The 16,834-nt window shown below is 41.9% G+C and overlaps 1 protein-coding gene across 3 annotated transcripts in view; it reads left to right on the top strand.

Annotated features, from left to right (window-relative positions):
- The window catches only part of LOC122553620 (organic solute transporter subunit alpha-like), a 46,041-nt gene that overhangs the window by 10,793 nt on the left and 18,414 nt on the right, over positions 1–16,834 (top strand). The window contains exon 1 of one of the 3 annotated variants that reach the window (XM_043697707.2): positions 6,433–6,787. The exons of the other annotated variants lie outside the window; for them this stretch is intronic. Within the exon in view, the coding sequence (XP_043553642.1) occupies positions 6,739–6,787 (49 nt within the window). The 5' untranslated portion in view covers positions 6,433–6,738. Of the gene's footprint in view, positions 1–6,432; positions 6,788–16,834 lie in introns of those variants that run through there. 3 annotated transcript variants of the gene reach the window in all.

Raw genomic sequence — 16,834 nt, 5'->3', positions numbered from 1 at the left:
AGGACTCTATGACTCTATGTCTTGTCTTGTTCTTAAAATATAAATATGGTACTTGTTGCTCAGACTTTTACTGGACTAAACCTTATTAAATTGCAATGGAACTTGTATTCAAACATTACCATTCCACCAATGAGAATTTCTAGATATAATGATTCAAAACTTTAGCACTTTTGGCAGATATGTTTTTACTATGATTCTGTGACTATAAATTGTAATCAGGCATCAATTGGCTTTTCAATCTAACACCAAGAACTGATCATTCGCTTGGATTTGATTTATTGTACTCACATGTACTGAATTACAATGAAAAGCTTTGTTTGCGAGCGATACAGGCAGATCATAGTAAGCAAGTACTTAGCGATGTAGGGTGCTTAGATAGAGTGAGGCATACAGGTTACACTGCACAGGATGTGCAATGAAGCAAGATCATCATCAACAAGATCAACATGATTTGAAGTGTTTTTCATTCCAAAGGGCATCACTTTAAACTGATATAGCGCATTTGGGGTTACAAATGCAGAAATCTTTTTCGCCGTCTCTGTTAAAAGTACTTGCCAGTAACCACACGTTAAGTCCAACTTGGTGATGTAACTAACTTGTCCAACTTTCTCGAAAGAGTCCTCCAATCTAGGAATTGGATAGGAGTCTGATTTTGTAACGACGTTGACCTTCCGATAATCCACACAGAATGGTTGAGCTCTGTCCGGTTTGGAAACTTTGACGATTGGCAAACTCCACTCACTCTGGTTTGGCTTGACGATGTTCTTGTCGACCATGGTATCCACTTCCATCTGGACGTGTCTGGCTTTGAAAGGATTAAGCCAATAGGGGTGTTGTTTTATCAGAGCAGTATTCCCTTCATCTACTTCATGTACAATAGCATTAGTTCTCCCCATCTGATTCTTACATATGCCCTTGTACTGCAGTAACAAATCTTTCAACTGCATTCTATGTTCCTGAGACAGATAACTTACTGAGCTATCCAACGCCTCAAGGACTTCTTCATTTTTAAAAACTATTTTGAGGCACATCAAAATCCACATCATCTGGATTTGATTCCTCAATCTGCGGGGCAGTAACTAACACCTGTTTCTCCAGTTCTTTCTCTCTCCTATAGTATGGTTTCAACATATTCACATGACATACCCGATACCTTTTTTTCTATCTGCCACCTTTACTAGATAGTTCACCTGACTCAACTTTTTCTTAATTTGATAGGGACCACTAAACCTGGCTTTGAAGTAACAGTACTAACTAATACATTATCCTCTTGGAAGAACGTCCGAGTCTCAGATCTTTTATCTGCCACCTGTTTCATTCTATACTGTGCCCTCTTGAGGTGCTGTTTAGCTAACTCACCTACTCAATTTAGTCTCTCCCTCACCTCCAATACATAATCTAAGTGTGAGATCTCAGACTTTGGTCCTGCCAATTTTTCTTTAATTAATTTCAAAGGGTCTCACTTCATGACCGAATATTAACTCAAAGGGAGTAAACTGAGTAGATTTGTTCTAATGGCAAACAATATGAATGGGATACCTTTATCCCAATCATTCAGGTAATCCTGACAGTATGCTCTCAACATGGTCTTCAAGGTCTGATGCCACCTTTCTAAAGTTCCCTGGGATTCAGGATGATACACGCTGGATTTAAATTGCTGTATTCCTAAGCTATCCATAACCTCCTTAAACAGCCTAGCAGTAAATTTTGACCCTTGGTCTGACTGAATCTCTCTGGGTAGCTCATACCGGTGAAGAAAGCTATTAACCCCTCTACTATCCTTTTTGCCCTGATACTCCATAATGGAATTGCATCCGGAAATCTGGTAGACACATCCATTATGGTTAATAAGTACTGTTTCCCACTTTTAGTTCTCAGGAGGGGACCTAACAATCAATTATAACCTGGGTAAAAGGCTCTTTGAATGCAGGAATTGGTAACAAAATGTGCGGGTTCCATTACCGCCTGTGGCCTACCTAACATCTGGCATGTATGACACGTATGCCAATAGTTAGCCACTTCCTTGTGCATTCCAGGCCAATAAAAATGTTTTTGTACCTTAGCCTGAGTCATTCGTACCCCTAGGTGACCTCCTACAAGTAGTTCGGCCCATTTCTCCTCTGCACTAACCTGCTGTGGACTCCATTTCTGTCTGAGAATTCTATCTTTCAGATAATAACCCTCCTTTCAGAATATTCTCTGCCTCCTTTTCAAAGTATGTATCCACATATGTATTCTTTATCGTCTTGTCTTGCTGTTGCAAGTTTCTTAGCCTTTCAGGACTAAACACTTCTGTCTGACCCTCTGCCTGTTCAGGATTTTCCTGCACCATTATGTCAAACAGGGTGTCCACTAACTGAACATCAAATCCTTCATCTTTCTCTTTACTTTTCGCTTCGTGCAGTGATTTATGATAGTGGGAACTGGTTACTACAGAGTCTGGGAAAATACCAGGATATATTTCTGTTTTAACTCCTCAGTTTCTTGGTCTTCCTTGGGCTTCTCCACAATAAGGGGTAACACTCCCACCTTGGATCCTGCCAAATCATTCCCAAGAACAAACTGAATTCTTGGAACTGACACTCTGTCAATCACTCCCACTGTAATTTCCCCAGTCTTAAGTTGGCACTCCAACCTGATCTTGCATAGAGGAACGCTAAATGTCTGTGCATCTATCCTACAAATTGCCACACTCACGGGTAACAGATCAGAGTGAGTGCATATTCTTTCATACCTTACTATCAGCAACTGGTTATATCCTGTATCTCTCAAAATTATAACTTGTCCTTCACCCCCCTGTTCTTTTGGAGTAAACTTTACCCACAGAGGTGAATTCTTTGTCGAGATCAGGTACTAACTCCATACCCAGCCCCTGCCTCGGCTGTGCACTCTCCTGCAACTCTTGGTTTAGTAATGTAGGATCTCCCCTTCTCCCAATTTCTATCCCTCACAGGATGAAATTCTGGAAGCTTGTCATATGCACCAGTAAGTATTCATCTGCTAATTCTGCTGCCCTTCTCACTTCCTGAACATTTTGTTCCTCCACATGAATTCTTACCATCTCTGGAAGTGAGTTTTTAAACACCTCCAGCACAATAATCTCTCTTAGAGCCTCAATGTTCTATCTATTTTCAAAGCGCGCACCCATTGATCAAAATTACTGTGTTTAATTCTTTCAAACTCAACTGAAGGCTGACCTGGTTCCGTTTTTGTATTGCTGTCTATATGCTTCTGGTACCAATTCACAAACACTTATAATAGCCTGTTTAACCTCTTCATAATCACTTGACACCTCATCTGACAGTGCAGCAAACACCTCACTTGCTGTGCCTACCAGTTTAGTCTGAACTAGCATTACTCAAAAATCCTCAGACCACTCCATCTGCCTAGCCAATTTTTCGAATGAAATAAAGAATGCTTCAACATCTTTCTCATCAAAATGTGGCAGAGATTTGATATATTTATATATATATATATCACTACCTTCTCTTTTAATCTCCATCCTGTTAACGTGACTTCGCTAAGTCACAACTTCTCAAGTTCAAATTCTCTCTTCTCTCTCTCTTTGGTCTGCCAAGAACCTTCTCTCTCTCTCTCTCTCTCTGTTTCCTCTCTCTCTCTTTTTCCTTTTTCTCTCTCTCCCTTTGTTTGCCTTCTAACTCCATTTTCCTCAATTATAATTTAAATTTTTCTACCTCTACTGCACTTGTCTGTTTTTCTGACACACCTCAGTGTTTGAGTAATTCCCTTAGAATTTCAGCTTTACTTTTGTCCTTGGTTAAATCCAAATTTAACTTATTTTCTAATTCTAAAAGTATGGCCTTTTTCTTTCCTTTTAAACTTTCTTGGTAAATCTGAGAATCACCTTCAAATTCCAGAACCTCTTCAGTAATTTTAAGAGCCATTTCTCTCTCCATGGTTGTATCCATGGTTGCATTCAGTCCTGGCCACCTGCTCTCACCAATATCTTCATTTTGGACACCCTTGGATGACCCTGGTGGAGTTCAGCTTGTACCTGGCAGTGACCTTTGCTCAGACAATCACTCTTGCTCCTCGTAATAAAGTGCGATCCTCAATGGTGATCTGGTCTTGCCAAGTCCAGAAAGGTTTCAGTTCTGGCTGTGATGGCCCTTTAGTTTCCCCCATCACCAGCAGCTGTTTTAGGTTTGCCAAGATCAGATCCTTTTGTGTCCACAGTCTAATATTGCCAGCCATCACCGAAGGGTGTCCAGAAAGTGGACTCTTCCATTGGCAGTACCTCTAGTGGTGTAAATGCTAGCAGGAGGCAACTTAAGGCAGCCACATTTGTTACTTAGCCACCTGGATAATGTTTCAACTTGTAATTGTATGCATTTAGAATGACAGCCCACTGTTGAATTTGACCTGAAGCTATGGGAGGTATGGCCTTGTCCTCTTTGAGTAGCCCCAGCAGGGGTAGTGGTCTGTTACTGTTACAAATTTATATCCATACAGGTATTGTTGGAACATTCTCACACCTAAGAAAACCTTCCTTCTCTAACTGGGTGTATTTGCACTCTGCATTAGCCAAAGCCCAGGATGCATACACTATTGGGCATTCTTTTCCATTAAGCCATCTATGAGCCAAAATTTACCAGTACCATATGGGGAGGCATCACATGTCAGTACCAGATCTGACTCAGGATCATAGTGTTCCAACACCTTAGACAATGAGAGCTGCTTCTTCACTTTCCTATAGGCTACAACTAGGCTGCAAGACCATTTCCAAGGCTGACCCTTTCTCAGCTGGGTCACCTTTGATTGGCCTCACTTTATCTTCCAATGGGTGTAACCTGGTCTTGTAAATTCTGTAGCTCAAGTAGGTATGTTGGATGCCTGGAACACACATTTTCCCATTTAAGGCATATGCCCGCCTAGGAGAAACATTTAAGGATGATGTTCAAGTTCACTAAGGTTTCTTTATTAGCACATCATCCTGATAAATGGTAACCTGGAGTAGACATTAGAAAATGCTCTCCATCATCCCTGAAAAATGGCACATGCTGATGATACTCCACATGGTGGTCTTATATATTGATACAACCCCTTATATTGTAGCATAATTCTGGGAATCTCCATCTAACCACAATTGCAGGCACGCATGGCTCATGCCCAGTTTTGTGAAAGGCAAGCCTCCCCCGCCAGCTTTACGTATAACTCTTCTATGTGAGGGATTGGATATTTAGCCAGCTGTGAGAAGCAGTTTACTGTTTGTTTAAAATACCCACAAAGGTGAACTGACTAGTCGGACTTCCCAATTAGCATAATCATTGGCTGCCCATTCCATAAACTGTACTTACTTAGTAGTTCCCTCAGGCAGCCATTTTCTAATTGAAAAATGTTAAACCAATCAAGATGAATCTTTCTCAACCAATTTCATCCCATCAGGCTTACGCCCGAGACTTTTACTACAAAGCATTCTTTCCACATACTGGAATCAGTCTTGGATGGTAGGATCAAATGAGTCAAACTTCCCAAATAATGGCATGATACCAGAAATACTTAACCCTCTCACAGCTGACAGCTGTGAGCAAATTTCTTCAAAAGCATATTTTTTTCCTCTTGTCACCTCTGAAATAACCCCTTGGTATACTGTCACCAACTCACCATCTATTTAACATTGATGTGACTTCTCACAGCTAATTCTCTGTGAGCCAGGGCTCCCTGATAGGACCAGGTTACAGCCCCACTCAAGGAACTCAAATTCTATGATGTCCACCTGGCTGGCCTCATTACAATCACTACATAATGAAACCCATTTGATTTTTTTTCTATTATAACATGCAAAATCAAGGAACTTTGTTTCATGTATATTAACCTGATTATATAAACCCTTGTTCGACCAAGTTTACTAAACTGAAATAACTACTCTTGATTAATATAATGATTATGTGAACTTACCCAAATTTACACTTCTACCCTATTTACAAGTTTTACCCAGCACTCAGTTAATTTGCTTCAAACAATCAGCTTTTAATAATTTCTTTCCAGCTTTGTATTTCAGACCACATTTGAAATTGTGAGGAAAGCAACTAACAGAAATCAAATTTAAAATGACAATTCACAATCCAGATGTTAAAATTGCAAACTTCTTTTATGCTATGAACTACAAAGAAATCCTTATTTGTTATGTCCTGATTAAATATCTTGATACTTCAGGGATCTAACTTTACAGTAAATTTTGAAATAATCCATTTCTCTTAATTCTGAGACTCACTGTGTACATATGACATTCCTGCAGCATGATAAAAATGTTTGCTTTTGCTGACTGGTACCAGTCTCTGACTGATAATACTTTAACCCTTTGTAGATGGTAAATATTGGACCTAAGTATTTCCTTTTAATTTTTTTAACTTGATTCAGGGAATATTATAGATAAGTATCTGTAGTTTCAGATGTTGTATGAAGAACACGTTATAGGTACAGTGCTTTAAAAACATCAAAAAGGTCATTAGTGTTTACACAGAGGGTACAAAGTTCATTTTTCTCACATTATTTCTGGTTGCATTTTATTGGAGACAAAGTGTACTGTACTTATTGCCGTGTACACGATGCATCACACATAAGCACCTTTGACAACATTCTCTGCATAGAAGTATCAGAAAGGATTATTACATTTATTGGGAAGAATATATAGCAATCTTCAACTATAGTGAAATACAGAATCTTGTCTGAAACTCCTTGAACAACGCTTTGATTGAAGCTTTACCGACAACAATCATGTTAAACTGCAGCAACAGTTTGCCAAGTTCTGAAGATCAAATGAAAGGTACGACAGATTATTATTTTAAATGTTTAAATGTGATCCAGTGTTATACATAAGGTACAATCTCTGAAAAAGACAATCTGTCAAAAGTCATAAGGTACTGATAGTGGGGGATTTCAACTTACAGTCATATGTTGTAGAATTGTACTGCACAGAAACAGACCATTTGGTTCAACTTGTTCATGCAGACCAGATATCCTAAATTAATCTAGTCCCCTTCCTGTTCACGTACCTCAGCCTCTGATGCTCCAAGGAAAATAGACCCAGCTTTTTCAGCTTCTCCCTATAGCTTAACCCCTCCAACCTTGGCAACATCCTTGTAAATCTTTTCTGCACACTTTCAAGTTTCACAGCATCTTTCCTAAAGCAGGGAGCTCAGAAGTGAATGCAGTATTCCAAAAGTGGCCTAACCAAAGTCCTGTATAGCCTCAGCATGACATTCAACTCCTATGCTCAGTGTACTGACCAATAAAGGCAAGTGATCCAAATGCCTTCTTCACGACCATGTCTACCTGTGGCTCCACCTTCAAGGAACTATGAACCTGCATCCCTAAGGATTCTTTGTTCGGCAACATTCCCCAGGACCTTCTCATTAAGCCCTGTGTAAGCCCTGTTCTGATTTGTCTTTCTAAAATGCAGCATCTCACATTTATCTAAATTAAATGCCATCTGTCATTCCTATGTCTTATGATCCATAAGACCATAAGACATAGGAGCAGAAATTAGGCCATTCAGCACATTAAGTATGCTCCGCCATTCAATCATGGCTGATAAGTTTTTCAATCCCATTTTCCTGCTTTCACCCCATAACCTTTGATTTCCTTGGCATTCAAGAACTTACCTATCTCTGTTTTAAATGTACTTAATGACCTGTCGTTCACAGCCTTCTATGGCATTGAATTCCACAGATTCACCACTCTCTGGCTGATGAAGTTTCTCTTTATCTCTGTTCTAAAGGGTCTTCCCTATACTCTAAGGCTGTGCCTTTGGATCCTCGTCTCTCCTGCCAATGGAAACATCTTTCCAATGTCCACTCTGTCCAGGCCGTTCAGTATTCTGTAAGTTTCAATCAGATCCTCCCTCATCCTTCTCAATCTCCATCGAGTATAGTCCCATTCAAACATTCCTGGAATCATTCTCATGAACCTCCTTTGGACTTACTCCAGGGCTAACACATCCTTCCTGAGGCCCAAAATTGTTCACAATACTCTAAATGTGGTCTGACCAGAGGCTTACAAAGCCTCAGAAGTACATACCTGCTTTTATATTCTCGTCCTTTCAAGATGAATGACAACATTATATTTGCCTTCCTAACTACTGACTCAACCTGCAAGTAAACCTTAGGAGAAACCTGGACTCGGACTCCCAAGTCCCTTTGCACTTCAGGTTTCTGAATTTTCTCCCCATTTAGAAAATAGTCCATGCCTCTATTCCTCCTACCAAAGTGCATACCCTCATACTTTCCCATATTGTATTTCATCTGCCATTTCTTTGCCCACTCTCCTAAACTGTCTAAACTCTTCTGCAGCTTTCCTGCCTCTCAATACTTACTGCTCCTCCACCTATCTTTGGATCGTTTGGCCCATTGGCTCATCTGATCAAGGTCCTGTTGTGAGATAACCTTCTTCACTGTCCACTACACTACCAACTTTGGTGTAATATGCAAATTTACTAATAATTTTGCAACGTAACTGGGATAGTCATAGTGTGAAAGGTTCAGAGGGAGTGGAATGCTTAAAATGCACTTTTTAAGCTCGTACATAGAAGTCCCTACAACACAGGGGGTGATCCTGTGCTTAATTTTAGGTTCTCAATTGGGCGAAAGGCTGAATTTAAGAAAATCAGTCATGATTTGGACAGAGAGGGAGCAGGTAGATTCAGGTAAATCTTCCTCAGAACAATAGAATGCATTCAAGAAGGAAAATTGGAGAGTACAGGGTTAACATGTTCCAGTGAAGACAAAGGGTGGGAGCATCAAGTCCTGTGAACCCTGTATATCCAGAGATATACAGTATTGGATTAAGAGATAAAGAGAGGCTATAACAGATACTAAGATCTCAAAACAGCAAGAGCCCAAGAGGAATGTAGACTGCGCAAGAGGGAACTTAAAAACATTAGGAGAGCTGAAAGGGAGCATGATAAGTAAAATAAAAGAAAATACTAAGTTATTTTAAAAATGCATTAAGGGTAAAAGGACAAAGAGGGAAGGAGTGGGGCCCCTTCAGGATCACACAATAATTTCTGTGTGGAGCCAGAGGAGGTATTAGATTAGATTAGATTACTTACAGTGTGGAAACAGGCCCTTCGGCCCAACAAGTCCACACCGACCCGCCGAAGCGCAACCCACCCATTCCCTTACATTTACCCCTTACCTAACACTACGGGCAATTTAGCATGGCCAATTCACCTGACCTGCACATTTTTGGACTGTGGGAGGAAACCGGAGCACCCAGAGGAAACCCACACAGACACGGGGAGAACGTGCAAACTCCAGTCAGTCGACTGAGTCGGGAATTGAACCCGGGTCTCTGGCGCTGCGAGGCAGCAGTGCTAACCACTGTGCCACCGTGCCACCCACGGTGGTAGGGTTCTAAATGAATACTTTTGTTGTTCGCTGCTGAGAGGGACAAGCTGGGTATAGAAATCAGGGAGGAGGTCTGTAATACAATTTATAAAATTAGCATGGATAAAGAACACATTCTGAGTGGATTAGCACACTTAAAAGCAGTTAAATTTCCAGGTTCAGATGAAGTTGTCCTTGAATGATGCAAAGAAGGAAATAGCAGAGGCATTGGCAACATTTTTAAATTCCCTTTTGACCATAGGAGATGTGCCAGAGACTGGAGGATGCCAACATGGTATCATTATTCAAGAAGAAAGCAATGATAAACCAGGAAACTAAAGACCGTTCAATCTAATCTAAACTCAGTGATGGAAGCAGTTGTGGGGGACAGGATTAATCTGCATTTGGGGAAGCAAGGAGTAAATAAAGACAGTCATCCTGGGTTTTTTTAAGGGCAGGTCATGTCTGACCAACTTGACTGAATTTTTCGAAAAGGTGATTAGGTGTGTAGATGAAGTAATTCTTTTGATGTCATCTACTTGCACTTCAGCAAAGCTTTTGATAAAGTCCCACATGGGAAACTGATAGCAAAATTAAGAGAGCACAGAATTCAAGAAAAGTTGGCTAATTGGATCCACAATTGGCTAAGTGGCAAAAACAGAGGATGATGGTTGAGAGATGTTTTCCAACCAGAAGTCTGTGTCCAATGGTACCCCACAGGGGTCAGTGGTAGGGCCCTTGCTATTATAGTTTATATAAATGATTTAGACTTGAATGTAGGAGGGTTTATCAGTAAGTTTGCAGATAATACAAAAATTGGTGGGGTGCTAATTAATAAGGATAGTTTTAGATTACACGAGGATATAGATAGGCTGATCCATATCCATATCCATAAAGGGTTGATCAGTGACAAATGGAATTCAATCCAGATGAATGTGAGGTGATGTACTTGAGCAGGACAAACAAGGCAATAGAATACATAATGAATGGTTGGACCTTGGGAAATACAGAGAATCAAAAGGACCTTGATTTGCATGTACATCATTCCCCTAAAGTATCAGGACAGGTGGAAAAAGTGGTTATGAAGGCATATAGTATACTTGCTTTATTAGCCAAAGCACAGAGTTTAAGAGCAGAGAGGTTATGCTGGACCTGTGTAAATCTTTGGTTAGGTCTCAGCTAGAGTATTGTGTGCAGTTCCGGAACCCACATTATGGGAGGGATGTGATAACACTGGAGAGGATGCAAAGGAGATTTACCAGGATGTTGCCTGAACTGGAGAGTTTCATTTACGTGGAGAGATTGGACAGACTTGGGGCTGTTTTCCTTAGAGGAGAGGAGATGGAGAAGGAACATGACTGAGATGTATAAAATTATAAAGGACATAGATTCATCAAATATAGAAGGCAACTTTTCCCCTTGGTGGAGGGTGCAATAATCAGGGGCACAGGTTTAAGGCAAGGGATAGGAGATTTAGAGGAAATTTGAGGAAAATGTTTTTCACCCAGAGGGTTGTGGGAAATTAGAATTCAGTGCCTGTAAGGACAGTAGAAGCTGAAACCCTCAATGCATTTAAGAAGTATTTAGATGTGAATTTGTGATGCTAAGGCATACAAGGCTATGGGCCAAATGATGGAAAATGGAGTAATGGTTGTTTTTGACTGGTGTAGAATGATGGGCTGAAGGATCTTTTTCTGTGCTGTAGATCTCTACGACTCGACTACGAATTTATACAGTGTTGTTTATACCCTAAGAATGATCTGAATGTTTCAGAACTAATGATTTTATTTGAAGCATAAACATTGTTAATACGTCAGCAAATGCTAAATTGCACAGACAGTAGTTCCACAAACAACAAAGATCAACTATGATAAAGGATAAATGCTGGTCATGAGAATGCTGGCTACTTCTTTAAAAGTCCAAGAACCTAGGAAAGAGGAACATGAGTTCTGGATGTAAGGTTGCTCACTGAGCTGGAAGGTTTGTTTTCAAACGTTTCATCACCCTACTAGGTAACATCATCAGTGAGCCTCTGGTGAAGCACGGGTGGTATGTTCCACTTTCTATTTATGTGTTTCGGCTTTGTTAGGTGGGTGATGTCATTTCCAGTTCTTTTTCTCAGAGGATGATAGATGAGGTCCAAGTCGATATATTTATTGATAGAGTTTCGGTTGGAATGCCATGCGTCTAGATATTTATGTGCATGTCTCTGTTTGGCTTGTTCGAGGATAGATGTGTTGTCCCAGTCGAAGTGGTGTCCTTTTTTGTCTGTATGAAAGGATACCAGTGATAGTGGGTTAAGTCTTTTTGTGGCTAGCTGATGTTTATGTATCCTGGTAGAGCTCGCTTTCTACCTGTTTGATGTAGTGTTGGTACAGTCCTTGCAAGGTATTTTGTAAATGGTATACCCTATATATTCATTGTATAGGGTATTTTAAGTCCATTAGCTGCTGTTTAAGTGTGTTGGTAGATTTGTGGGCTACCATGATGCTAAGAGGGCTGAGTAGTCTGGAGCTCATGTCAGAGATGTCTTTGATGTCAGGTAAAGTGGCTAGGGTTTCTGAGTGCATTGTGTCTGCTTGTTTGGGTTTGTTGCTGAGGAATTAGCTGACTGTGTTTATTGGATACCCATGCTTCTTGAACATGCTGTGTAGGTATTTCTCTTTTGTTCTTTGTAGTTCCCCTGTGCTGCAGTGTATGGTAGCTTGGTGAAATAATGCCCTAATGCAGCTTCATTTGTGGGTGTTGGGATGATTGGTTAAGTATTTGGTCCATGTGTGTTGTTTTTCTGTAGATGCAGGTTTGATGTTCTCCACTGCGTTTTCGCTCTACATGTAGGAATGGCAGTTTGTTGTTGTTCTCTTCCTCTTTTGTGAATTTTATGCCAGTGAACATATTATTGATGGTGTTGTAGGTTTCCTCTAATTTGTTTCATTTGGTGATGGCAAAGGTGTAATCCATGCAGCGGACCCAAAGTTTGGGTTAGATGGTTGGGAGGGCTGTAACAGTCAGTACATCGAACAAACAGGTAGAAAACTAGCCACCAGGATACATGAGCATCAACTAACCACAAAAAGAAATGATCCACTCTCACAAGTATCCTTACATACAGATGAAGAAGGACACCACTTTGACTGGGACAACACAGCTATCCTAGGACAAGCCAAACAGAGACACACATGAGAATTCCTTGAATCATGGCATTCCAACTGGAACTCTTTCAATAAATCCATCTATTTGGACCCCATCTACCATCCTCTGAGAAAAAGAACTGGAAATGACATCACCCACCTAACAAAGCTGAAACACATAAATAGAAAGTGGGACATACCACCGGCGCTTCACTGGAGGCTCACTGATGCTGTTACCCAGTATGATGACGAAATATCTGAAAACGAACCTTCCAGCTCAGCGAGCAAACTTACATCCAGAACCTCAACCTGAGCTACAAATCTTTCCAAATGTCACTCGGAATATGAGTACACCACTCAGCCCTTTGCCATTCAATAACCGAGCTACTTCAGTTTCACCTTTCTGCATTAAACCCATGTCCTTTGATTCTCTTAGAATCCTAATTCATCTGAAGAGTATAAAAGCTAACAATACTAAGGTCCTGATGGCAGACATCCTAGAACTGTAAAAAAGATAAAACATGACTACAATACTAACATTTGAAGGTGTCATTTTGCATTTACCTTTCAAAACATTTTTGACTCCATAGCAGACTGCCCCAGTGATCACAAATTCTCTGAGGAGGAAGAACTTTTTTTTCGGGTTTTCAAAACCCACATTAGATCACACAAAGAGGAAAGGGGGAGGAAATACAATTTTCCTATTGCCGTCTCAATGGGAAATCTGACTTTGATTTTGCACACCGGCCTTCCCAACACATCAAATGTTGCTGGGTTGGGGAGCTTTTCCGGTGAAAGCTAAGTTGTTTCATGACTCAATTTGCTCCTCACTGAGTGATGAAAATCTTCTTAAACACTTTATGCAACATAAAATATTTATCATGAAGTAACATACAGTTGCTGCCCCCCCACCCCATTTATTATAATCATTTTCCCTTTTGTTGCCTTTGCCCTGAAGATATCGACTCATTCAGACTTAATACACTCATAAATACACAATGATTTGGATCAGAATTGTAAAAGATGGTATCATATGTTTTTCAAATAGTGATCCATTAAGGATTTGAAATGAAAACAATGAAGTATGGCTTTATAATTAGCATTTTTTAAATCTCAAGATACATAAAATAGGTTTCTTAAAGCAATCAAGATCAAATTAAATGAAAACAATTAAGGCAAACAAGGCACCAGTAACACCCTACCTCTTGCAAAAATGCCATCCGTATTCCCAATTCCTCCGCCTCCACCGTATCTGCTCCCAGGAGGACCAGTTCCACCACAGAACATACCAGATGGCCTCCTTCTTTAGAGACCGCAATTTCCCTTCCCACGTGGTTAAAGATGCCCTCCAACGCATCTCGTCCACATCCCGCACCTCCGCTCTCAGACCCCACCCCTCCAACCGTAACAAGGACAGAACGCCCCTGGTGCTCACCTTCCACCCTACCAACCTTCGCATAAACCAAGTCATCCGCCGACATTTCCGCCACCTCCAAAAAGACCAGGGATATATTTCCCTTCCCACCCCTTTCCGCCTTCCACAAAGACCGTTCCCTCCGTGACTACCTGGTCAGGTCCATGCCCCCCTACAACCCACCCTCCCATCCTGGCACCTTCCCCTGCCACTGCAGGAATTGCAAAACCTGCGCCCACATGTCCTCCCTCACCTCTATCCAAGGCCCTAAAGGAGCCTTCCACATCCATCAAAGTTTTACCTGCACATCCACTAATATCATTTATTGTATCCATTGCTCCCGATGCGGACTCCTCCACATTGGGGAGACTGGACGTCTCCTAGCAGAGCGCTTTAGGGAACACCTCCGGGACACCCGCACCAATCAACCACACTGCCCTGTGGCCCAACATTTCAACTCCCCCTCCCACTCTGCCGAGGACATGGAGGTCCTGGGCCTCCTTCACCGCCGCTCCCTCACCACCAGACGCCTGGAGGAAGAACGCCTCATCTTCCGCCTCGGAACACTTCAACCCCAGGGCATCAATGTGGACTTCAACAGTTTCCTCATTTCCCCTTCCCCCACCTCACCCTAGTTCCAAACTTCCAGCTCAGCACTGTCTCCATGACTTGTCCTACCTGCCTATCTTCTTTTCCACCTATCCACTCCACCCTCTCCCCGCCCCCGACCTATCACCTTCATCCCCTCCCCACTCACCTATTGTACTCTATGCTACTTTCTCCCCACCCCCACCCTCCTCTAGCTTATCTCTCCATGCTTCAGGCTCTCTGTCTTTATTCCTGATGAAGGGCTTTTGCCTGAAACGTCGATTTTACTGCTCCTCGGATGTTGCCTGAACTGCTGTGCTCTTCCAGCACCACTAATCCAGAACCAGTAACAATGGGCTAACCTTTCCATATGTTGGCTGCGTCAGCTTCAAGATGTTTCATGGAGGCATTCTCTTCATGAGCCCTGACAATTTTTCTCAAATTTTCTGCTGCTTGCCACATGCAGTATGTGGCTCACTTCCATGACCCCATTCTTGTATAATCTTGCATTCAATAGCAGAAGAACATAACAACAGGAGGAGGCCATTCAGCCCCTTGAGCCTGGTCCACCCTTCAATGAGATCATGGCTGGTCTTTGGCCTAATTCCATTTACCTACCTTTAGTCCATATCCTTTAATAATTTTGCTAAACAAAATTTATCCATCTCGGATTTAAAGTTGACAACTGATCCAGAATTCCAAAAATTTATAATGCTTCATGCATAGAAATGCTTACTAACCTTTTCTTGAGTGCAGGAAAATCTACGTTTCAGGCAAAAGTGATTTTCCTGCTCCTCGGATGCTGCCTGACCTGCTGTGCTTTTCCAGCACCACACTCTTGACTCTAGTCTCCAGCACCTGCAGTTCTCACTTTCACCTTTTATATTAGGTTAGATTAGATTGCCTACTGTGTGGAAACAGGCCCTTCAGCCCAACAAGTCCACACCAACCCTCCGAAGAGTAACCCACCCAGACCCACTACCCTCTGATAATTCACCTATCGCTATGGGCAATTTAGCATGGCCAATTCACCTGACCTGCACATCTTTGGACTGTGGGAGGAATCTGGAGCACCTGGAGAAAACCCACACAGACACGGGGAGAACATGCAAACTCCACACAGACAATCACCCGAGGCTGGAATCGAATCTGGGACCCTGGTGCTGTGAGGCAGCAGTGCTAACCACTGATTTCTTGAATGGTCTGGCCCAAATTCTCAGACTATGCCCTCTAGCTCTAGAGAAAATACTCATTGGTGCTGGAATCTGACAGCAGCCGCATCGTAGGTGCAGTAATTCAACCTCAGCTGCACACCATGTCAAACATTGGCAGCCAATTCTGAAGTTGTCAAGCAGCCTAGCTTTTGACTGCTCTAAAATGCAAGACAAGACAGGGTGTTGTCTGTATCCAAGTAAGTGCAAAGTGAGTGAGCACGAAGAACACAAGTTAAGAATTCTGAAATGCACCCTGTTCATGAGATGGATACATAAACCTGTGCATAAAGTGGCCTAGGGGAGAAAGTGAGGTCTGCACTTGCTGGAGATCAGAGCTGAAAATGTGTTGCTGGAAAAGCGCAGCAGGTCAGGCAGCATCCAGGGAACAGGAGAATCGACGTTTCGGGCATAAGCCCTTCTTCAGGAATGAGGAAAGTTTGTCCAGCAGGCTAAGATAAAAGGTAGGGAGGAGGGACTTGGGGGAGGGGCGTCGGAAATGTGATAGGTGGAAAGAGGTCAAGGTGAGGGTGATAGGTCAGACTGGGGAGGTCAGACTGGAGAGGTCAGGAAGAAGATTGCAGGTTAGGAAGGCGGTGCTGAATTCGATGGATTTGACTGAGACAAGGTAGGGGGAGGGGGAATGAGGAAACTGGTGAAATCCGAGTTCATCCCTTGTGGTTGGAGGGTTCCTAGGCGGTTCCTAAGTGGCCTAGCAGTGGAATTGCAATGAAAGGTGTGGGTGAGTTCCAAACTACAGTAATGAAGTGCTGAGCTGTATCATGAGTTGGTCCAAGATATGCCATGATGATGTGGTGATAGTGGTACTTTGCTGATGCCAACATCTGTAAATGGAGGCAGTGACTGCCTTGCAGTGAACACTAAGATGTTGGGGAAGCTGACCATGATAGATGCATGGAGAAGATGCCAGTGTTCTGACTTTAAAGTTGGGAATTAGCGCCACCTAGTTTCACTCCACTGCCTGGGAGAATAGCAACTGGCATATAAATAAGGTAAGATTAGGTAATAATGAAATGTTAATACATGCAAATTGATTCCTCAGCTGTTTCCAGCAAGGTTCTCATTAGCCATTGAACATTAATGAAAAATAAGACAGTTTTATTCAAGTTGGGGATCTTTTTT

This window comes from Chiloscyllium plagiosum, unplaced genomic scaffold (assembly GCF_037043375.1).
Source record: "Chiloscyllium plagiosum isolate Xiang-an unplaced genomic scaffold, Cpla_swu_hap1 HiC_scaffold_8, whole genome shotgun sequence".
NCBI lineage: Eukaryota > Metazoa > Chordata > Chondrichthyes > Orectolobiformes > Hemiscylliidae > Chiloscyllium > Chiloscyllium plagiosum.
Note: the sequence above shows the minus strand (reverse complement) of the source record. Positions and strands in the feature narration are given on the sequence as shown.